The sequence below is a fragment of the Naegleria fowleri genome, assembly GCF_008403515.1.
Source record: "Naegleria fowleri strain ATCC 30894 chromosome Unknown tig6, whole genome shotgun sequence".
Classification (NCBI taxonomy): domain Eukaryota; phylum Heterolobosea; class Eutetramitea; order Acrasida; family Naegleriidae; genus Naegleria; species Naegleria fowleri.
The window spans coordinates 954,197-977,077 of record NW_025407938.1 but is presented as its reverse complement, the minus strand read 5'-3'; the positions used below and the strand labels follow the sequence as shown (position 1 = coordinate 977,077).

Here is a 22,881-nt window from a genome sequence, read left to right as displayed (position 1 = left end):
AAAGACTTTTATAAGTGATATTTTGAATGACGAATAACCATTCGATGTATTAGGGAAAGATTTTGAGAGATGATGCTCTACACCTTCAAAAAAATGTTGACTCGTCAAGTTGAACCCAGCCACACTTCGGAAAATGATACGCATTACAAGATGGTCGTTCAATCAGTGTTGAAGGTACGGAATATTGTAGAATCATCTAGGGATTCATTGAATTATCAAAATAATTTTTATAAATTTGTGTAAATATCTATTATTAACACATCAGTTTTATGCAGAGAAAATTTCAAAAAAAGGAAAGCCACAACCCAATGAATACACAATTCTTGCTTCTTTTGTATTATTGGACAAAAAAGTGAATGACCATGTTGTTATTACTGACAATAATGTTAACATGAGAGATGGTTTAAGCTCATTCCTTACTATCTGTTCAGTTGGGACTGGAACAAAATGTATCGGACATGATCTAATTGAAAAAGACATGGAAAATGGTTTTCTCTTACACGATTGTCACGCAGAAGTGATGGCTAGAAGAGGATTTATGAAATTTCTCTACTCATTGTTGGAACATGAAAATTGTTGTCACAAATATTTTGATTGGACTGAAGAAAATAAGAGGTGGAAGCTGAAAGAAAATTTTGAGTTACTAATGATACTTACTGAGCTACCATGTATGTAATGGATTTTTTCATTTCATTACTTGACCTCTCAATATTATTTCTTTTTTTATTGATCATTTTCTCACACATAAACATCATAAATGATGTGACCGTTAGGTGGAGATTGCTCAATAATTCCCGAACAACCATCAACTATGAACAACAAAACAAGGGTGGATACATTTTCGATTCAAACTGCTGAGCATGGGGAAACGTCTCAACAAGAATTCGACAATGTAAATACTCTCAAACGACAACAAACTCTCTCAATCCAGATGAAATCAAAAAAAAGATGAAAATTGAAGGCCGAACTGGTTCAAAAATCGTAAACAATACAATCTCAAATATTCAACTTGAAAGTATTCATGAAGATCAACGAATTGATGTGGTAAGATTAAAACCTGGAGGTGGCCCTCGAAATCAAAGTATGTCATGTAGTGATAAAATAACGAAATGGAATTATTTAGGGATCCAGGGAGCTTTATTATCTCACTTTTTTGAACCTATTTTTATTTCCAGCTTTGTAATATTATTGCCTGAAAATGTAGAATCATGGAAAGCATGCATGATTCAAGAGCGCCTACAAAGATCAATAACGAAGCGCTTCTCTATAAGCACCAATTCCCAAGATGATTCTTTGAAATTATTACAAACTTTAAACAGACCATCTTTTAAGGTAATTTCAGAAACTAAAGACACAGTCTTCACAGAAAGAGCATCAAATTCTAGAAATAAGGGAAGTGGATATAGTATTTGTTGTTTTCTACAGATAGATGAAGATACATTTGTCAAAAAACCAAAATACTGTGAAGATGTGGCAATTGGATCGAAAGGACACAAACAAGGAATCACGAAACGAGACGAGAATACTCTTAAATCTACCACAACCATTTCCAAGTACAGTTTTTTTCAAAGTTTTTTAAAATTGTTGAAGGAGAAGGATTTACTTCTTGAAAAGGATGAAACAAAAGAAACCTCACTATTCGAACAAGTGCACCCATCAAACACTGTTTGCCCGTTGAACAACCAAAATGAGGAAAGAAAATTCCAGACATTACAAACACTCAACAGTTATGCTCATTTCAAAAAAGAGAGTTCTCTTCTCTATGACATGAAGAAGACCCATTTCAAAAGTATCTCTCCTTTTAATTGTTGGGTTGAAAAAAAAGAATGCATTATTCGAAAGTAATTTCAAAGTGGGGAGGGTAGTCTATAACAACAGTTGAAGCAGTGATACCAACTTTGAATAATAAACGAGTCCAAACATGCATTCTCATAATTATTATCGATCGTAAAAGGACCATTCAATTTCAAACCGTTGAACTCGAGAATTTTCAAAAGAAAATTAGGAGAATTTTTTCTTATGCATACCAAAACCACTTGATATTAGGAGCGAGATCCAAGCTCCTCAATCAACATTGGGTGCTCCGCTTCCTAACAACACACAATATTGTTAAAGAGCCACATGTATAAGTGGCGTTGGGTCCTTTCCCCTGGCTTCCACACTCACAGAGTGTTTAACGAAGTTTGCAAGATCAGTGCTTTGTTCCGTTTGTTGTTTATGTTCAAAGTGTTGATTAAAAAAAAGAAGTTGAACGCGCCACTGTAGACGAAAAAAAAATTAATGCTTCCATAAATCGAAACCGAATGAATCACAATTCTTCAAAAGTGTTCATCTGGAATAAAACGGATTTGAACGAAAATCGAGACAAATCCGTTTCTCAAAGACAAGTAACATCCCAGCTTGATGACACAATCATCACGAACAACAACGATCCTGTTTTTAGATCCATCAAGCATTCAAAAAATGGGACCAATAACAGTCTGCACGGCTTTGAAGACCAATCATCATCATGTTTTAATTCCTCCTCCGATCAAAATAATATTTTCCAAAAACCTTCAACATTGTGCAAGAATAATAATTCCTTTCTGGCTCTGGACGATTTAAACGAAAAAGAAATAGTATCAATATACCATCGATACTTTCCAAAAGGAACTAAAATTTTTCATGCCCGATGCGGTTGTGGCTATTTGCATCCCTACATTACGATACCATCTCAAGTGCATCATCAGCCAAATGAAGCAGTTGACACACATCATCAAATTGTACATAATATTCATCATGTGAGTGGCGTAAACAACAGCAACCACAACAAGATAGTAATACGGAGAAATTTTTCCCAAAAGGACATGAAGCCACAAATTATCTCGAATCTTGACCCTAATGATGGTTCTATGTCACAGGAAACTGTACGACACGAAGAGAAAGATTTTATGACACTTTGCAATACTTCCAATATCGTCCATCCAAATAATAATGCATCCACACATCATCATACATCCACCTCATGGTTTGAGTTGGGAGATGTTCAAAGTAGTGTGGTACTGGAATCTACGAAGCAAGCTTCGAATAATATTACATACACAATAAGAAGTGTCAACAAAAACCATATGCTTGATAGTGGATGCTTTTCTGGTTCCTCTTCATCTTCGTTAACAACCACAGATACAAATCCTCTACACGAAGCAACAACAAAAAATGAAGAATATTTACTACAAACAACAAATGAAAAAAATATTTCAAACCTTCAGAAGCAAATACAAGAATTGAAACAAAAGCAAACAACTTTGGTCTCACCCGAAATATTATTGGAGAAAGAAAAACAAATTGAGCAACTTAATAATTTACTGAATGAAAAAGAACAAAACATATACCATCTCTCTAACGAATTAGAAAAGGTGTCCCAAGAAAAAGACTATATTTCTAACAATCTTGCGAATGGTATTGAATCCAATAAGAGAATTTTGGAGACTCTCGAAAGTGAGTTGATAAGAATCAAAAACGAAATGTGCATTCAGGAAGAAGAATTTTCAAGGAAAAAAAAACAACTTGAAACAGAGCTGAATTCCAACAACGAGCAATCATCCACTAAAATACAGGATCTGCAAGATCAATTACACCACATAACCTCTGTCAATAGCATGTTGCAACAAGAACTATCACAATCTAAGGAGCAAAATAGCAATAATCAGGCATTTATTGAATCTCTTCAATCTAAATTGCAACGTGTGAGTCATGATTTAGAAAATGAGAGAGAATCTGTACGAATGCTACGCTCTGATCTGGAGAATTCACAAACCGAAAACACTTCCAATGTCAATGCTTTAAAGAAGGCTTATCAAGAAGTTAAAGAAATGAATTCTGAGTTGGATGTTCTTAAGAAAGCTCTATCAGAAAAACAATCACTAGTTGACGATTTAGAATCACAACTAATTCAAGCTAGGATTGACATGGAGAAAAGCGAACGAGAAGCTACTTTAATACTTGCTATTAGTAGCCTTAAAAAAGAGCTCACTTCTCTCTCTGATCAATTATCGGAGAGCAAAAATTATGAAACTGTTCTTAAAAAACAAGTGGAAGATCTTGAAAAAGAGATAAAAACCATGAATGAAAAGCAAAAGCATGACATGGATAACAAAGAGATAGCTATGAAAGAATTGGAAGAAAAAGAACAAGACATTTTAAAGCTTAGTGAGTCATTATCGGAAATTAAGACGGAGAATAAGAATATGAAAGAGATGTTTGAAAACATGTCTCATGAATTGAAAAATGAAATATCTCAAAAAGAAGCCTTCATCAACTCTTTACAAAAAGACATTGAATTTTGTCGAGAACAAGCACAATCTCAAAACGAACTATTGAAAGAAAGAATAGATGAGTTGAATCTCCAATTAGAAATAGAGAAGAGACAAGTGACAAACTTTAGAGAGTCATCAGAACAATACAAAGTTATAAATGATAACCTTGTCCAAGAAATGGAGATTTTGAGGATTGATTATTTGAAAACCCTCGAAACAGTAGCTTTGAAAGAAAAGGAAATTGTATATATCAGTGAAACATTCAAATCTCTCAAGAATGAGCATGAAAACTGTGTTAAAGAAAAAAATATGCTCCAAACAGAATTGCAACGACTCGCAGAGATGAATTGTCAAAATGAACAGAAATTGAGAGAGTTTAAAGAGCAGGTGCATGATTTAACAGCGGAAATTCTAAAACGTGATACCTTACTTCAAGTGAATAACGATGAAAAACAACACTTTTCACAAGAGTTGCAAACACAATTGGTCGAATGTCGAGAAAAGCTCGCAATCATGACAAATGAGTTAAAGAAAATGAATGATTCGTATAATGAGAAGCAACAAAGTATTGACATTTTACGGAAAGAACTGGATGAATTTAAAGATATTTGCTCCAATCAAAAAAGTGAAATTGAGAAAAACAATGAGACTATCGCTGAACACAAGAATACTATTCAAAATTTAAGCACTCAATTGCAGGACTACATCTACCGTTGTGAACATCTTTCGAACGATGTTCAAGGAAAAGACAAAGAAATATCCGAAAAAATGAGTATCATCGAGAAGCATGAGCATACAATAGAGGATTTAAATTCTGATATTTCTCAATCTCGAAAATACCATTCTACTCTACAAGATCAAATCACCATACTTCAGGAAAAGCTTTCATCGTCTATTACAGAGTACAACATTCAAATAATGAATCTCAGGAAAGAATGTGAGAGAGTTGTTGCGGAATGTAAGAGTGAATTACTGATAAAAGAACAAAAAAATAATGAATTGAATGAGAAAATCCGAAGCATTGAGCAAAAGATGATCGAAAATGAGAAATTACTTGATGAAAAGAGTCAGCTATGTGAACAGTTGGAGGCAAAATTGACAAGCAATGAAATTTCAAAACTCAAAAAGGAAAATCTTGAATTAAGGCAATATGTCGATGAAGTGAAGCAATCAAATGATAAGATGCATCACGAAGTAGAACGCCTTCTTGAACAAATTACTTCAACGAAGTTCCAGTCAATCCCTTTTACCAACGGTATTGAAACTATGGCAAACAACCATTCAAATGTTTCAATATTAAGCAACTCATCTTCCACCTCTTTTTCAGACCATAAGTATGATGGTGGTCAACTTTCCTCTCAAATCAGTACAACGAGTAGTACTTATACAATGCTTAGTAAGCACCACCGTGGAATTACATCAACCAAGTCTCCTTCAAGTACGGGACATCATAATTCATCAACAACTCAAGCCGTTTCTTCTCCATTTGAAGTTTGGAAGCAGTTGCGTTCCGAAATTTTGCGTTTGAAGCAAAAGGTAAGTTTTGTGATTGTAGGAAGGAAATTATCCTCATATATTATGTCACACCTCTCATCATATTGAATATACATTCAATTTGCACATTTCATTACAAACAGAATGTTGAAATGGCTCAACAAATTATGCAAGTCACAAAATCAAAGGAGGAAGCAATATCCAAACTTGAAAAGGAGCTGAGAAGAGCTCAAACAGATTGTTCTCAACTCAAGAGAATTGAAATTGAATTTGAAAAATCGAAATCTTATTGTCAACAACTGGAAGAGACTCTTAAAAAATGTGAAGAGAACAATAATATTATGAGAACCAAGTTGGAATTATTGGAGAAGGAAAAGTTAACATTATGGAAGTTGCATGAACAAACAAGAAATGAGGTGATTTCTTTGAAAGATACGACAACGAAATTGAATGAGGATAATTTGAAATTAGCCAGAGCTGAACAACGACTCGTGACGAGCATGAATAAGGAAATTGATAAATTGAAAAAGGAAAAGAAAGCATTGGAGGAACGATTGCAGTCAACCATCACAGAAAAGAAGAAGAGATGAGAACGCATGTGTATCAGAATTCCTCCACCATATCCTATGGCCAGCCAACCACCAACGAAAGCACCAACATAATCTCCACCAAGAGTTTCTCAGTTGCAATCGCTTTTTATTCTTCATCTGCTACAACTTGACCTTCAATACAACACAAGTACTTCTTGATGTTTCTCTTTAGACTAACCATGTGAGGGCTACTGCCAGAAGAAGAAGGATCTTGAACCTTCTTCCATTTGCGATATAAGGAAATGCTTATTATTCCACCAATGGCAATAATAGCACAACCGCAATGAAGCATTAAGAAGCCAAGAGCAAATCCAACCATATCAACGACATTTGTGAAAGCCGGATATGCTGATGATGGAGTTGTACTCACTGCATAAATTCCACAAGATACCAAGTACAAACCAACCAAAGTAAATGGTACCGTAAACACACATGAAATGATGAAAGTTCTTTTGGTTGCTAAGAGGACACGACTCGCATACTTGGATTCCTCTGCCTCATTTGTTTGTTGATCGCCATAGAGATCACCAGCCCCGAAACGTTCCTTATGGCTCTCGATGGTAATGTATTGCCATTGCGTTGAAAGAACGGACATGACAAAAGCAACCACAATCAACGCCAATCCAGAGAGAAATAGCCCAACTGTAGTTAATACCGAGACCGAGAATAAATGAGAAGGACCATTCATGGACAGGTAAATTCCATCCAAGATGTAATATCCTGCAATAGGAGTTGTTACAGAAAGAATCAGACCCAACACAAAACATAACGCTGCAATTTGGAAATAGGGATGATACACAATTTTAGGACTGATGATTCCTTTTCCAATGGTATCTACTTCATCATAACCATCATCATTGTGCGGTTGCTCCGAAAAGGAGGAATGCATCCCTCCTTCTGGATTGCTTGATGTTTCAGTGTTGTGCATTTTTTTTTGGGCCTTAGAATCTCAACCTTAATGTTTCCTGGACTTGCAGCGTGCCAAAAGGATGAATTCACTTGTTCATATATCCATAAACATATGTTGTGCAGCAGGTCGCTCTCAAAAAAGGTGATCGATCACCATCAATTTCATTAGACACATTCATCACTTTATTGGATGTATATCATGTTTTTCTCACAATTCCACAATGGTATTGTTTTAATTTGACTTGAAGGATTTCCAAGTCATTCAATAGTATTTCTTCAACATTTTGAAATATACAGTTTGTCACGAACGGTCCAATAGAACCCGATCCTGTTGGACTCGAACTCCAAGTGATAAAAAATATTCAAACGTCACTTACCGTTCATCGTTCGGAATAACGTCCCTGATTTCTTTCCACTCTCACCATGATCTTTGACATTGTCTTTGCTCTGTTGGTTGCCTATTTAATATTCTATTTATTAAAATCCTTCATCAAAATCCGAAATAATCTCTCGAAATTGAGTAATGCCAAGTGTAGTAAATATTGGCAACTCATGGATGATGGTCTCATCCGTTTACCACTCCTCTCTCCCTACTCATTCATGCGATTTACTTTTTAAGACCAAATGGAACAAATTACTCGAACAAAATAAGAATAATGGCTTTATATTGGATGTTGAAGATTTTGCTTCTGTCACTCTTGAAATTATTGGACAAGCTGGATTTGGAATTGATTTTGGGATATTTTCAGAAACATCGGATGAAGGAATGAAATTTAGACAAAATCTCACTCACGTCATTCGCTACGATTATATTATTCGATTTTTCTTTCGAGAAGGATTGATGAGAAAATTGACTTCACGACTTGTTGGAAATGAACAAGCATTAGAATATATTAGCACAAAATTGAATAGCTATATTGAACAGAGACAGGAAGAGTTTAGGAAAGATCCAAAGAAACCATTGAATGATTTGTTGTCACAATTAGTGAAAGCCAATATGGGAAGAGTCTGACCAAAAATTGAATGTGAATGAACTCAAGTCGAACGCATATATTTTTGTTGTGGCTGGACATGAAACTACAAGTACTACGTAAGTTTAGAATAATTATTATGAACAAAGTGATGAGAACTCAAAAATTATGGAACTTAATGATTTATATATTGTCACACATTTTGGTTCTGAATGGACTCTAATTCAATTTATTTGCAAATCACACTTGGAAATTTCTCATATTCTTTCATTATTCACAATCTTGCCTTTTTTGAATCATGTGAATTAACAAACTTTAGACTTCAATGGATCATGTATGAATTGGGAAAAAATCATCAAGCTCAACAACGAGTTCGAGAAGAAGCTCTTCGAATTGGAGGACAAGAAAAAAGAGCACCAACGTTTGAAGATTATCCCAATATGGATTATGTTCATGCCGTGGTGATGGAAACTCTTCGTTTGGTAAGTTGAGAAAAGTTTAACATGTAACACATAATATTCTTTGTTTGTGTGGAAAACTTTATCTTCACATACCTCTCATCATGGTCAATTCACTCATCCCCACATGTATCCCATTCCATCATCGATTGATTGTGATTCCTTGACGACATCAAATTCTCTCCAATCTCATGCCTCGTGAAACCACTCACGTTAGCATCCACCTGTTCCACATATTGTGAAACAATGCACGAAAACAACAACTATTGGAGGTACGACAGTTCCAAAAGGAAGCAACATTATTCTTCCAGCTCGTACCTGTCAACTGTTGAGTTCGGATTTCACCAACTCCACCTACAAAGCCACTGACTTTGCTCCTGAACGATTTCTTGACAAGGAATTTAAACAACGTGTGATCTCATCTTGTAGTTGGTTTCCATTCAGTTTTGGAAACCGTCGATGTATTGGCTATGTATTTAGTCAAATTGAAACTTGCATGATTTTGTTTCGAATGGCTCAATTTTATGAATTTACCTTGTTGAATGATGAAAGTAATCCAAAAGAGAAGGTCGCTAATTTGGTCGGATTGACCATGAGACCCTCTTCGAATTTGAAGGTGTTGATTCAAAGAAGGAGAGAGGAATAAGTTCTTGTGAGACCCTTCTTTTCTACTATTCTAGAATTTGAAGGTGTTGAATGCGATAAATTTTAAAGAAGTGAAAGGTGTTTCAGAGTCAAAGTGAAAAATTAGTACCATTCCCGCTCGCGCCCTCAAAGTGACAACCGTTACATTTTAAAAATTCGAAAAAATATTGACTGACCGCCAACGAATTTCTTCACGAAAAATCGTTTGTCCTCACCAAAAAAATACTCACACTCGTTGATTGTTGTTCGACTCCTATTGCTTCGATCATCATCATCGTCATCACCAACGAATCCTAGTAAAAGATTTGTTCACAAGCATAACGACCCCTCTAGATTTCCTCATTCCAAATTTTAAATAATATTCCTCACAACATGTTTGAAGCTAAAATCACACAAGGAGAAATTCTCAAGAAGATTTTGGACGCCATCAAGGAACTCGTCAATGATGCTAACTTTGATTGCAACTCGAGTGGAATGGCTCTCCAAGCGATGGATACTGCTCACGTTTCTTTGGTCCATCTCATGCTCAAGAAGGATGCCTTTGAAAGATATAGATGTGATAAGCAAGTTGTTTTGGGTGTAAACATGGCAGTGATGAACAAGATGTTGAAATGTGCCGGAAAGGATGACTCGATTTCATTGAAGGCTGCTGATGAACCAGGTACTCTTTCTCTCAGTTTTGAAAGCAAATCCGGTGAGAGAATGAGCGAATTTGAAATGAAGTTGATTGAAATTGATGCCGAACCATTGGGAATCCCAGAACCTGATTATACCGCTGAAATTACCATGCCTGCTGGTGAATTCAAGAAGATTTGTTCGGATTTATCAACCATTGGTGACACTGTAACCATTTCTGCAAACAAGGATGGTGTTAAATTCTCTGTAACTGGTGACTCTGGAAATGGAAGTATCACTGTACGAGAGAATACCAAAGCTGATAAGAGTAATGAGTCAACAACCATTTCTTTGAAGGAATCTGTGAGTTTGACATTTGCTTTGAAGTATTTGAATACATTCTGTAAATCTGCTTCTCTCAGTGACCAAGTTGGTCTGTACCTCTCAAAGGAATCACCATTGATGGTTGAATTCAAATTCAGTGAGGACAGCTACATTCGTTACTACTTGGCACCAAAGATTGACGAAGAAGAGGAACCTGCAGATGAAGAATAAGCAAGAGAGATGCTCATTCTATTCATCCCTAGTGTATTCTCAACAATAATAAATCTAAATTATTTACATGTGTTTTCTGAGAATTATGCAATGATGTGACTCAGAAGAGTAACCCAATTTCATTTTGATGATGATTAAATAGTTACAAAAAACAATAAAAAATGCCCATCGTTGGCCTTCGTCCCTTCAAAATTACAAGAGCCGCAGAAAAGTTTCACTCAAAATATGGATTTGAAATTTTCAGTAATGTTTTGCACATGATGAGAACTGCACACAAATTTGGAGAGCCAGAAAAATCAGTAGGTATCAGCTCTGTGGTGGAATCAGGCCTCTAATAGTTCATATCGGAAACTGCGTTCGGAATGGCCATATTCGAATGGATGAATTGCTTACTGTTCGACTCGATGACTTATATGGATGCAATGCGAAATGATGATTGATTTATTTATCAATGGACATTCTCATATGTTATATATTAATAATAGAAAATCATTAAAGACATCAAACGTAATATTCGAAAACATAAATTTGAAAAGAATAGAGAAAAGGTAAATACATATTGTGTAAGAAGAGAAATAATTATTGATTCAAAATACGAACAACATTGCAAATTGTATTCAATTTACAAAATAAGATTAATGATTTAATTTACGACCTCAAAAATGCAGTGTTTGATTTGGATTACAAATTGCAAGTCAAAAGAGGATTGGTTCCTCACATTCCAAACACAAAAGAAACAAAACGAATAACCGTGCAATAAGTTGTGTACCGCACACGAAAAAAGAGACTGATCGTTATGGCGTGCAGGATTATTGTTTGTTTCTAAAAATTTTGTTGCAAGGTCATCGATTGTTATTGTTTGTAGTTTGCTCAACCGATCGATGATTCACTTGACACAACCACAGAAAATAGCTCGAATAAAGCAAGAAATAGAGAATTGTGTCACTTCTTTCGGAATTTTCTGAAAATTTTCTGCGTCACCGTTACGCTTACTTTGATGGCTTGAAGATCATCTTTGAAATTGAAAGGAACTTCGTTGATAAAAATTGTTTTAACTTGTTGCTAAGGATGGTGAGATTGGAGAAAGGTCCTTACAAAGTTCGAGCTCCCATGTCAAGACCTCTCCGAAACCTTGATCTCTTGTTTGGGAGGGGTTTTGATCATATGAGAGAGGTTCATGATATTCATCGGATCATGACCGATTGGAAAGATATCAGTCTATATCGGATCACTTTATATATAAGAAGGGTAAGATGGTGAAAATTGCAAAAATTAATTGTTTACTATTTGTTCGAATTGTTTGTTTAAATTCATTCATGAAACAAATGATTATGTGGAATCAATTGATCAGTTTCAAATAGCGTCTCCACAGACTGGAAAACCCTTTACGTTCGAACCCATCTATGAGAGTAATCATGCTGGATGGATTGGTCGAAAAATTGGAGATGTCATTGATGGAATCGATGTGGCGACTTCCTTCGAAGGATATCGTTTTAAAATTTCTGGAGCGAGTGATTCGACTGGAGTTCCTCATCAACCAGGAATTTGTCAATACGGTCGAGTAAGGCTCCTCAAAAAACCAGGCTCATTTGGCTATCAAAGTTGGAGAGCTACACGAAAAAGAGCCATGAAACGAAAAACAGTTCGAGGTGGAGCGATTGATATTGGAACAAGAACTGTTTCACTCGTCATTGTGAAGAATGGACCAAACGCCATTCCAGGACTGACGGGAACTCTTCCGAAAACATTGGCACCCAAACGGGCATCTAAAATTCGTAAATTATTCAACTTGTCAAAATTGGATGATGTGAGGAAGTATGTAATTAAGAGAAAGGCTAAAATTTGTGGAAGTTTGGCTGAAAAGGGAGTGAAAATTCAAAGACTTGTCACTCCAGAACGAATACGAAGGAAACAGAAACGAATTCGAGAATCTATGAAACGAGCCATTAAGAGACAGCGAGATCGAGAGATGTATGAGAAGAGCTTTCTACACAACATGAGATCTTCCTCAACAACAACAACAAGTCTTTATTGAGGCTGTTATTTTCTTTCCTCACTCCTAAACAACACTCTATGGTATATCCGATTCGAGAGTAGATCGGAGACTATGTGTATATTCCTTTTACCCTAAACACGCAACTTTTGAATGTCTTCATAAGAATTGAAACTTTACTCAGCTTAAGATTTCTATCATCATGATAGGAACAACTTGAATTGATGAAAAAAATCATTTCAACACAAATGGGAAATACATCGAGTGAGAGCCTTTCACAAGCACCTTGCCAGGATTTGGTGCCAAGCCAAATGTCGGGTATCTCGTATCGGGAAGCCTTAATTGATCATTTTCAGAACCTTATGCAACGATTGGAATACTCGAATATGGATCTGTTGGCCTTTCTTAAATTGGTCCATCAGACAAGGGATTTGTATTCGACCATGTATGAATCGTATGATCAGAAAAATGTTAAGGCTATAAAATCATCACACAAGTGAGTATTTATTGAGTTGAGAATTAGTGAATTGAAATAATATTGAAACATGTTTGAATATATTTCATGTTTTAAATTCATGTATTATCGTGATGATACTGTATCACAACAACACGTAAATTGTGTCCTATCCATCTCCAGCATGGAGAACGATGAGTTTGGAGTTTTCGGAAAGGTCATTCATGGAATGAGAGACACTTCTTCCCAATTAAAATCCTCATGTACCGATTTGGCCACTCTTTCCAACGATATCAAATCATTGAGTCATGAATTCCATGCATATTTGAAAAGGGCAAGAAAGGAGGAGAAGAAACTCTCAGACGAAGTCAGCACCTTGAAAAAGAATTACGAAAAAGCTTTGAAAAAGGAGCAAACTCAAAAATCTGCAAAACAAGAATTAGAAAACATGTTGACAATGAATGAAAAGCCTCTCTCCAATCAAGAGAAAGACAAGATTGAAAGAAAATTAAAAGACCTTGAACCTACTTTGGACAAGTTGGAATCTGAGAATCGATTATTGCTTCTCAAATTTCAAGAAAAAGAGGAGGTCTACAAGAGTGGTCTTGGAAATATCTTGTCTCATTTGGAGTACATTGACAGGAAGCGTTATTCCACCTTGAAAGAGTTGACTAGAAGATTTCTAGAGATTATCAAGACCATTGGATCTTGCCTGTCAGAAAATGCCATTCAAGTCAGTACTTCCATTCAACATTTGGAGGATGAAAAGGTCTTTGCAAACTTTGTCACCTCATGTAGAAATGAAGTATTCATACCTGCTGCAGCAGTCAAGACGAGCTCAGAGCAATCAACCACGGACAACGATCAAATGAGGAATCTCGATGTTGAGGATTCCAAAGTTCATGAAACACAAGAATAACTTGACGACAAATACATGCTTCATTAACACAAATGTATTTTAATATTACGAATGACGAGTTACTGTCCTGTTGTTCACCATTAAAGTTGTCACCACATGCTCACCACATGAGACACAATGCAGCAAACACCTTTCACTTCTTCATGGAAGAATATTTCAGTAAAAAGAAAATTCTCAAGGAGACCAATATAATTGAGGACACAATGGCAATGGCAATCATGGAGACAGCATCAAATGCATCACCACTCAAAGCCACCTTCTCTGGAATAATACTGTAATAATTTTTCAAGAAGACCAAAACTGCTCCAACATGCAACAAGTCACCAATGCCCAACACCAACACTGTTAAATGGAAAAATTTAGAGCTCACCAAGTTGTTTGGATTATTATTCGAAAGAATATTGAAATTCACACGAATCAACAGGTAATGAAGCATTCCAAAACAGAAAATCATGACTCCTGCAAATCTCAAAATAAACAAGATACTTTCTTTCAGAATGGAAGTATCACTCAAGATGTTCACTGTCTTCTCGTTTGAAAGCATAAAGGCGACCAAAGTCTTTGGAAGAAATGTTCCCAAAACCAATGAACTGTTCGGAAAGAGCATAAAAATCACTCCAACTAACAACTCAAAGATGAAAGGTTCCCAATAAGTGACTTGGAGGAAGATTTGAAGAAAGAGAGAAGGTCTTTGATCGCGTAATGGTGATGACATGGTTAAAGTATTTTTTAATATTATTTTGATGAGAAGGATTTGAAGGGCTTGTCGCACAATCATGATGAGATGAAGGGAGATGAAGCAGTGCTGGTCATTCGAAACAGATCCACCTTATATGCCAATTGTCAATGAAATGATATCTTTGCAGTAATTTCTAAAGTGTGAGCATTTACAACAACAGCAAGGAAAAGAAAGACCTCTTTCACTCATAACCATGTTTCTAAAATTGATTGAATTCAAGAGGTTCAAAGAAAAAAATGACTTTATCAAGACGTATCGATAAATTGCTCTTCGAGTTGGGATACTGCTCGAAAATTGGGCTTCGGGTTTGTTTTTATGCTTTGTGTATGATTTAATTTGATCATATAATTATTATAATAATATTAATTATTATAATTCACAATACGATGAACCATACTTCTTTGTAAAATTGAATGTTGATCAATCCATTTACTCATAATCTTGTCATCGGAATTGAATGTATTGGACCACTCTCAGAGATTTCTATCCAATCATGAATTAACTCTCATCAAACATCTCAATCACAACAACAAAGAAATTCACGAGAAATTACTCGGAACCAAAAAACAACTCCGACAAGTCATTACACCCTCTCAACTTCTCATCAATGGAAAACCCATTCATACATTAAAACCCTTAATTATTGCTTTTGATAAACCCGAAGGTTGGACCTCGGAATCGTTAGGCTCTCTCTACGATTATACACATTTTCAATATCATCAAAAGATGAAAAAGAACTTTAAATTTGTAGAACAACAAGAGGAAGAAGGACAGATTCAAATTCTTTCTCATTCCAAATTGGAACGAGAAGAAGAAGAAGAATTTACAGATGATGAAGAAAAAGAAACATACATGTCCGATGACGATGATGAGGATTCTTTAAATTTATCTCATCATCATGAAGAAGAAGAATTAACTGAAAATATTTATTCCCTTCTTGATTTATTACCAAAAGAATATCCATTGAGGAAACCAGAATTTCAATCCATTTTACCGTTACCTGATGAAATTGGTGGACTCACTGTCATTACTCAATTACATTCAATGGCCAAAGCATTCCGATCAGTTCGTGCTCCATGCCGAAGAGTCTATCGAATTCAAACACGAGATGGATTTACTGGTTTGGAGGATGAAGCTCTTTTGCATTTCCGATCCGATATTAAGGATTCAATTAAGAGAGTGATTAATCCTCCAGAATTTGTGGTTGTTGATGAGAAGAAGAATATTGCTGAAATTGTATTGTATGATTACAAGCCAGATAAGATTCGTGAAATGATGAGAGCCATTCGACACGAATTATTGGATGTGAAAAGAATTGGCTTAGGTGGACTTTCACTCAGTGATTTACCAGAATTGGTGACTCCAAAATTGAATGAGGAAACAGGTTTAGTGGAATTCACCAATGAGGAAAAGCGTGCAAATAAGAAACATTGGGTCGCTTTGGATGACGAAAGAATTGAAAAATTGATGAGTTCGAAACAGGAGGTAGTGGATCGATTAAGAGCCGAAAAAGAGAAAGGTAGAGCCAGACGAGAGGAAGATTTGAAACGATTCGCACGAGAAACAAATGTTCGAAAAGAAGATTTCATGCAAGCCCACACTGAAAAGCAAGAACAAGAGTTTAAGGAAGAAACGAAATTGACAGAGACAATTTTGGGCGTTGACAAGGATTACCCAGAGACACTTGTACCAAAGAAGAGTACTATCACGACAGACAAGCCAAAATATTCATTCAGTTCAGTGAATGCTCTTCAAGAAGGAAAATTGGATATTTCGTTCGATGAGATCGATGCTGAAGAAATGAAACGTTGGGACGAACAAACGTCACAAGAAATGCGTCAATACACGGCCAAATTGGAAAGGAAAAAGACGATTGCTTCAAAGAAAAAGAAATAAATGTAGTTGTGGCCTTTTCATGCAAAGAGATACCTGTTTTATTTTGTTGACGAATGGTCGATCTACCAGTCAGGTAATTTAGTAACAACATGAATGCTGTTACAATCAGTTATCAGCTAGTTCATTGCAGTTTCTCAATAATGCCAGAGAAGGTTTCAAATGTGTCGTAAACAAAAAAGTTATTGAGAGGAGTTCTGTCTCTACTAATGACGGAGATCACTTCCTGACCCAACTCTCCACCAGCCACTGCACATACAGCATTAATTTCAGCATGAGCAAATCGACACAACACTGAACAGAATTCCAATGTGAGCATGTCAAGCTGTGTCTTTGTCACATTCGGTAAATACTTTTGTACATTTCCATTCTCTTTAAAGTTGAAAAGAGCTTGACCGTCCTCAACGGATGGTAAGATGTTATTGTTTGCTGCTTGATAAATGAGGAGAGTCATGACACCAAGCCACATTTTCGACAAGTTTCTCACCTTCGACAAGTTTGCTTTAAGGGCTGTTTCTAATGGCACAAAGGACTCTGATTTTTGAATTGCCTCTTTATCGGATTTTCTTTGTTGTCAATAAACACGGCAGTAGAATGATAATATTATACAATTGAACAGTGAACGTTTTCAAGTTAATTGTGGTAATGACATGAAACGTAAATAACGGGTTAAAAAACTCAAAACTTACAGCTTGTACTCAAAATTGTCTAAATAATCATGGAACGATGTGACAATCAATCCATACGTATTGGTTGCAATAAATAATATATTCTTCCCTCTGCAGATATTGTTAATTTTAATCTTCATAAGGGCATCAAGATGTTTCCCAATGTAAAAGTGTCAGAAAATATTAATACAAATAATAATAATAATAAATAAATAATAATTAAAATGAAATATTAATACAAATAATAATAATCGTAAGATATTTCGAACAATAATTCGTTAAAAAATCGTGTCAGTCAACATTCACGAATGGAAATTAAATTTCAATCAAAAGTTCAAAACTCCAATAATGAAACATACTTGTTCCTCCAGCTTGGCATTATTCAAAATAATAAAATCAAAATTATTAAAGAATTCCTTTGGCTTTTCCGACAAGGAATCTCCTTCCTCATACGTAACCTTCATCAATGGATTAAGTTCCTGTAAATTTGGATGACAAGCTTTTGCTCGGTTCTCTCCAATATTAGCCTCTCTCACCAGAAAATTACATCCCAAATCAAATTGAGTAACCAATTGAGAATCCATGATATGAACATGACCCACTCCGGACAAGACAATGTTCTTGCAAATCTCAGCACTCAATCCATTCATTCCATACACAAGAATTCTACTCCGATTTAATCTATTTTGTGTTTCAACTCCCCACAAACGAATCTGACGATCATAAATTTTAGCATGTTCTTCCGATAGCATTCCTTGTTGTTGTGTATCTGAAATTGTGTTGGATTCATTGGACATTTTTAATCTTTTCTAGGAGGATTCGAGAATCGTGATGATGAAGTGACGATCACTCAGAGTGAAATAATTTTTTTCAAAAAATTTTCCCGCCATTTCAAATACAAAAAATTGCTTTCACTTTCAATGACTTCCTCTCAATCATCCGCTCCAACAATTTTGAAATACAAGACAGATTTTGAGAAGAGTGTTGTGATTGGTAATTTTGAAAATAGAGGATGGATTCGGACCAATGATGGTAGGTCATTTAAGATTTTCTCATTTGTAATAATTTCATCACGAGACAATTCCGATGACATTTGTGATGCATTGAAATAATACCCAGAATCGGATTGGCATATCTATTGGGCCAGTGTACAAACTGTTAAACAATTATTTAATCCCGAGAATGGGTTTCGTCTCAATGATCATCAGTAAGTGATTATTCCGATGGAACTGTAGCCGTTGAATAATCACTGATTCAATTACATTTTTCAAATAATTCCTCAATTAAAATGAAAATGCAGAATTATTAATCACTTCCCGAATCACTACGAGTTGACACGAAAAGATTCCATGGTCAAAAATTTGAAACGATACAAAAAAGAAAATGAGAAAAATGAAGAATTAATTAATCTCACACATTCCCTTAATAACCCAAATTATGTACCACCACCAAAACGAAATATCATGGACTATGTTCCAGTCACTTACACATTACCAGCAGATTATTCATTATTTGTTGAAGAATTTAAAAAAAATCCAAGTCAGTTGTGGATTATGAAACCTTCAAGCAAATCACAAGGAAAAGGAATTTTTATCATTACCAAATTGTCACAGGTGAAACGATGGGCAAAAGACAAATGGGCATATATGGCTGTCAAGGAACAATATGTGATTAGCAAATATATTAACAATCCACTCCTCGTTGGTGGAAGAAAATTTGATTTGAGAATGTATGTCTTGGTCACATCTTATCGACCTCTGAAAGCATACGTCTACAAGGAAGGTTTCGCTCGATTTTGTACAGAAAAATACACCAACGACATTGAGGATATAGACAATATGTTTATTCACTTGACTAATGTTGCCATTCAAAAACATGGTGACGATTACAATGACAAACATGGAGGAAAATGGAACATTAAAATGTTACGGCTCTATTTGGAATCGACAGCAGGCAAGGAGAGAACTGACAAAATGTTTGAGGAAATTTATTACATTTTCAAACAATCCCTCATGGCATGCAAAAATGTGATCATCAACGACAAGCATTGTTTTGAAATGTATGGCTACGACTTGCTATTGGATCAAGATTTAAAACCATGGCTATTGGAAGTCAATGCATCACCTTCTCTCACTACAACAACAGTTTCAGATCGAATTCTTAAAATGAGTCTCCTCAATGATACTTTTAACATTGTTGTGCATGATGGATTTCCAGAGAAAAAAGCTCTACAAGGACTACAAGTATGATAAAAAGCAACCAAAATTGGGAAATTATGAAGTGCTGATCGATGAGCTCAATGATGAGCCAGAAATTGAAATTGACCAAAACAAACTCAAAATGGCTGCTGCACGACGAATTGCAGAGAATGCTGCATCACTGAAGAGGAAAGTCAATTCTGCCTCCAATGCCAATGCATCTGGTACCAGAAATACTAAATGGTATTGAAACTCACTTCAAGTGATCACATGAATTCACACTTTTTCTCTTTTCGAATTTGTTTCAACACTTTCTTCTCGTTTTTCACAATCTGTTTCAGTAAATCAATATGAGCATATCCTTGATAGCATCGATATCGTTTCACACCTTCCTCGAAGACCCTGAACGTAGAGTTGTAATCTGTCGCACTGCTCTCAATAATGGCATAATTGGTTAGGGAATACTTTTGAGCAAGTTGTTGCAACTGTTGTTTCAATTGATAAGGTAATAAATGATACTTCTTATCTATAGTGTCCTCATCAAACTCATGACTCTGAATCAAATCCATCTTGTTCAACACAAACACACATGGCACATGCACTCCTTTCACTTCCACCATCAAAGGTAACCAATATTCAAAATACGATAAATATGAAGAATGAATGTTCAAAGGTTCATTCTCTTCAGTATTCACCACACAGGCCGTTGAACACACCAACACCAAACAATTCGAATGTCGAATGTAATGAAGAGGAAGTGCTCTCCCGAAAGAATCTACACCCTTCTCGGTGGGATTCCAAATTTCAAGAAATGTCATTTGACCATCCACCATGATGTGTGTTCGAAAGGTTTCGTCCTCTGATGAACTTGGCATGGCAACCACAAAATGTTTATGAACGAATTGATGAATGAGAGAGGTTTTTCCAACTCCAGCTGTCATTATTTTCACCAATTTGAAAATGCAACACATCATTCACATGTCAACAACAACCTTACCTTGTCCCAATACAAGCGCACATTCATTCTCTTGATAAGGTTGTTGTGACACTTTCATTCTTTTTACAACCAACCACAACAAGATCATTCGTCGCAAATTGGATCCTTTTTTCTGACAGGCCATTTCTTTCAATTCTTTTAATTCCTTTTCCGATCCAATTACCATTTCATTCTCATTTCCAAAATGAATTTCATGTCGAAAAAGTGTCCACCAAAATCGATTGAAATAATCAGTCATGAGTTGTGATTGACTGAAAAGTGGATGAATATTTTGAAGATGACACGCGAGAAGAATTCTTTCTGTTGTTGCAAACTTTGAAGTTGTGGAAAAGTGTGACTTTGGAAATTTTGCTCACACTCATGTCAACATGATGTTTGACATTTTTGGACTTACCATTCGATGAGAGGAATGATCATCACTCGGAAAGAGTAAATAATCGAAAATTTTCTGAATGATTTCGAAAGGTAATTGGAGAAGTGATGGCATTGCAGAGAGGTGATTTGACATTTTTTTGTGACATTTCGTGAAACTTTTTTGAATCTGCGAAATCACTTGAAAATGTTTCAAAAAGTTTACTTTCAATTCTCCTGCACCAATTCAACATTCTCTACATGCATTTCACAAGATTGTCTCCATTTCTGTCCATGACTTGCTACTTGTGTCCTCGAACGACTTTTCACATACTTTTCTGCAATTAATTTCCAATTATTTCCACACTCTTTCAAACCTTGAAGAAATCTTTCATGTTCATCCTCTGTCCACCATCCTTTATTGTGTCCATTCTGATTTTGATTGGCCACACTTTTCGTACAGGAAGTCTTTAATCTCAATTTTCCAATTTTTTGTTTGGAATATTGAGGTTTCGTTAAGGAATCTTTTGTCTTCTTCTCTTCATGGTCAGCATCATCAACTTGGTGTGATTGTACAACAGTAGAATGAGGATGAATTGGATTGATCTTTTTCTTGGATGAAGAAGAAATCGAAATTGATTCCTCAGAATGGATTCTTCGAGACGACGACGAAGAAGACAAACAAGAAGAAGAAGTAGTGAGAGGAGTGGTGGTTCTGTTTGAACTTTCGTATGAAACTGTCGTTTCGCATGAGGATGGTTGTTCTTGTTGGAAATGATGGTGGTGGTGCTTCAGGTAGTCGTGAGCAGAGTTCTTTTGATCGTTTGATGAATGGTTTGGGCTCACCAGCAACGAGCTCTCCTCAGACATCTTCGAGCAAGATCCATTTGGTCGTCCTGATAATGACGTCGTCAGGAAGGAATATTCTTGAGTTGTCTTCCATGTTGACCAATGTGAGCCAAAAGAAGAGCTTGAGGTGTGAAGAGCATTTGAAGAATGATGATTAAGGTGATCATGTTGTTGTGGATATGAATGATCATGTTGTGAAGAAGCAAGAGGAAATACAGTAGTCTCTCGAGTAGTAGGACAATGGTACATGCATGAACTCTTCTCATGAGAAAGAAGAAGAGGAGAAGAGGTAGTCAAAGATTCATCAACAACATGGACATGACTTTCTGATAGTGTTGATGAGAATGAATAACGATCCATAGGTCCTGGAACCTGAGGAAGACTCCTTTGACGACTCTCTTCATCATGTTGTTGTTGTTGGTTGAGAGGATGGTTGAGAGGATGAGATGAGTGTAAGGAGGAAGGTGAGGATGATCGTAGTATAAGGGATGGAGGCTTAAACGTTAGTTTTGAAAGATACTCTCGATCCTCCCATGTATGGCAGGATAATTTGGGAACAAACAAGTGGTCAGAGTATTGGTGGTGGTGATGATGCTGGTTGGGTTGTGGTTCTTGTTGTGGTTGGGAAGAAGGAGAGAAGAAGGTGGTGGTGGAACAAGAGGAATCTCTTCTTCTTCCTGAAATCATCAACAACATGGTTTCAATGGAAGGTAGTCGTGAAGAAGAGGAGGAAGACAAAGAGGATGAGCATGTGTTTGAGACCTCATGGGACGGATTCATACTCTGGTTATGATTATTGGGTGCCTCATAGCAAGGATGAACAGGAGGAGGAATTGTTCTTCTCATTATTGAATGGAATGATGCGGTGAGTGTGGCTGGCATCATGTTGTTGGTCAAGCAAGCTTTTTCAATAACGATAATTGATAATCAATTCAATGAAAATAATAGATGATGATGAATTCAAGTTTTGATGAGTAATGCCAGAAAGACCAATCTCACGTGTTTAATTCAAAACAACACCCACAATAAAAGGGTAAAAGGATGATGATTTTGTTTTTGGTAGAGATTGGACAAGACTCCATGCGCGTTCCGTTGCTGATTCCAAGACGCGCTTATTGTTGTTGTGGTTGGTGCTGGAGTAATACAGTGCGTTGTCCAATAGGAGAGCGCCTCTGGAGTTTTTTCGACCAATCCGGACATTTTGACCAGTTTGACGGTTGACGAAGAGCACTTCCTCTATTCCTGAAGATTCATTTGGAAAGCACCAAACTGGTGATTGGCTCTGTCT

At 36.0% G+C, this 22,881-nt stretch overlaps 14 protein-coding genes across 14 annotated transcripts; 9 read left to right on the top strand and 5 right to left on the bottom strand.

Annotated features, from left to right (window-relative positions):
* Positions 1-93: 93 nt before the first annotated feature.
* FDP41_010701 (uncharacterized protein) lies at positions 94-1,845 on the top strand (the record flags this gene model as incomplete). Its single annotated transcript, XM_044701029.1, has 4 exons — positions 94-174; positions 266-668; positions 774-892; positions 1,333-1,845. 4 exons carry the CDS (start codon positions 94-96, stop codon positions 1,843-1,845), a joined length of 1,116 nt encoding a protein of 371 aa, XP_044568349.1.
* A 458-nt stretch (positions 1,846-2,303) lies between these two features.
* On the top strand, positions 2,304-6,379 carry FDP41_010700 (uncharacterized protein; the record flags this gene model as incomplete). The annotated part of the gene is made up of 2 exons (XM_044701028.1): positions 2,304-5,831; positions 5,933-6,379. The coding sequence occupies 2 exons, from the start codon at positions 2,304-2,306 to the stop codon at positions 6,377-6,379; spliced, it is 3,975 nt and encodes a 1,324-aa protein (XP_044568348.1).
* Positions 6,380-6,485: 106 nt separating this feature from the next.
* FDP41_010699 (uncharacterized protein) lies at positions 6,486-7,307 on the bottom strand (the record flags this gene model as incomplete). The annotated part of the gene is made up of 1 exon (XM_044701025.1): positions 6,486-7,307. The coding sequence occupies one exon, from the start codon at positions 7,305-7,307 to the stop codon at positions 6,486-6,488; it is 822 nt and encodes a 273-aa protein (XP_044568347.1).
* Positions 7,308-7,844: 537 nt separating this feature from the next.
* On the top strand, positions 7,845-9,363 carry FDP41_010698 (uncharacterized protein; the record flags this gene model as incomplete). The annotated part of the gene is made up of 4 exons (XM_044701024.1): positions 7,845-8,273; positions 8,329-8,378; positions 8,579-8,741; positions 8,935-9,363. The coding sequence occupies 4 exons, from the start codon at positions 7,845-7,847 to the stop codon at positions 9,361-9,363; spliced, it is 1,071 nt and encodes a 356-aa protein (XP_044568346.1).
* Positions 9,364-9,734: 371 nt separating this feature from the next.
* Positions 9,735-10,532, top strand: FDP41_010697 (uncharacterized protein; the record flags this gene model as incomplete). The annotated part of the gene is made up of 1 exon (XM_044701023.1): positions 9,735-10,532. One exon carries the CDS (start codon positions 9,735-9,737, stop codon positions 10,530-10,532), a length of 798 nt encoding a protein of 265 aa, XP_044568345.1.
* Positions 10,533-10,693: 161 nt separating this feature from the next.
* FDP41_010696 (uncharacterized protein) lies at positions 10,694-11,292 on the top strand (the record flags this gene model as incomplete). Its single annotated transcript, XM_044701022.1, has 3 exons — positions 10,694-10,831; positions 11,018-11,080; positions 11,167-11,292. 3 exons carry the CDS (start codon positions 10,694-10,696, stop codon positions 11,290-11,292), a joined length of 327 nt encoding a protein of 108 aa, XP_044568344.1.
* Positions 11,293-11,726: 434 nt separating this feature from the next.
* FDP41_010695 (uncharacterized protein) lies at positions 11,727-12,567 on the top strand (the record flags this gene model as incomplete). Its single annotated transcript, XM_044701021.1, has 2 exons — positions 11,727-11,780; positions 11,884-12,567. The coding sequence occupies 2 exons, from the start codon at positions 11,727-11,729 to the stop codon at positions 12,565-12,567; spliced, it is 738 nt and encodes a 245-aa protein (XP_044568343.1).
* Positions 12,568-12,773: 206 nt separating this feature from the next.
* Positions 12,774-13,898, top strand: FDP41_010694 (uncharacterized protein; the record flags this gene model as incomplete). Its single annotated transcript, XM_044701020.1, has 2 exons — positions 12,774-13,021; positions 13,163-13,898. 2 exons carry the CDS (start codon positions 12,774-12,776, stop codon positions 13,896-13,898), a joined length of 984 nt encoding a protein of 327 aa, XP_044568342.1.
* Positions 13,899-14,031: 133 nt separating this feature from the next.
* Positions 14,032-14,613, bottom strand: FDP41_010693 (uncharacterized protein; the record flags this gene model as incomplete). Its single annotated transcript, XM_044701019.1, has 1 exon — positions 14,032-14,613. The coding sequence occupies one exon, from the start codon at positions 14,611-14,613 to the stop codon at positions 14,032-14,034; it is 582 nt and encodes a 193-aa protein (XP_044568341.1).
* Positions 14,614-14,873: 260 nt separating this feature from the next.
* On the top strand, positions 14,874-16,533 carry FDP41_010692 (uncharacterized protein; the record flags this gene model as incomplete). Its single annotated transcript, XM_044701018.1, has 2 exons — positions 14,874-14,942; positions 15,115-16,533. The coding sequence occupies 2 exons, from the start codon at positions 14,874-14,876 to the stop codon at positions 16,531-16,533; spliced, it is 1,488 nt and encodes a 495-aa protein (XP_044568340.1).
* A 121-nt stretch (positions 16,534-16,654) lies between these two features.
* FDP41_010691 (uncharacterized protein) lies at positions 16,655-17,995 on the bottom strand (the record flags this gene model as incomplete). The annotated part of the gene is made up of 3 exons (XM_044701017.1): positions 16,655-17,096; positions 17,220-17,332; positions 17,558-17,995. The coding sequence occupies 3 exons, from the start codon at positions 17,993-17,995 to the stop codon at positions 16,655-16,657; spliced, it is 993 nt and encodes a 330-aa protein (XP_044568339.1).
* A 123-nt stretch (positions 17,996-18,118) lies between these two features.
* FDP41_010690 (uncharacterized protein) lies at positions 18,119-19,447 on the top strand (the record flags this gene model as incomplete). The annotated part of the gene is made up of 3 exons (XM_044701016.1): positions 18,119-18,230; positions 18,318-18,405; positions 18,499-19,447. 3 exons carry the CDS (start codon positions 18,119-18,121, stop codon positions 19,445-19,447), a joined length of 1,149 nt encoding a protein of 382 aa, XP_044568338.1.
* Positions 19,448-19,662: 215 nt separating this feature from the next.
* Positions 19,663-20,901, bottom strand: FDP41_010689 (uncharacterized protein; the record flags this gene model as incomplete). Its single annotated transcript, XM_044701014.1, has 3 exons — positions 19,663-20,330; positions 20,394-20,730; positions 20,788-20,901. The coding sequence occupies 3 exons, from the start codon at positions 20,899-20,901 to the stop codon at positions 19,663-19,665; spliced, it is 1,119 nt and encodes a 372-aa protein (XP_044568337.1).
* A 71-nt stretch (positions 20,902-20,972) lies between these two features.
* FDP41_010688 (uncharacterized protein) lies at positions 20,973-22,478 on the bottom strand (the record flags this gene model as incomplete). The annotated part of the gene is made up of 1 exon (XM_044701013.1): positions 20,973-22,478. The coding sequence occupies one exon, from the start codon at positions 22,476-22,478 to the stop codon at positions 20,973-20,975; it is 1,506 nt and encodes a 501-aa protein (XP_044568336.1).
* Between the last annotated feature and the right edge of the window lie 403 nt (positions 22,479-22,881).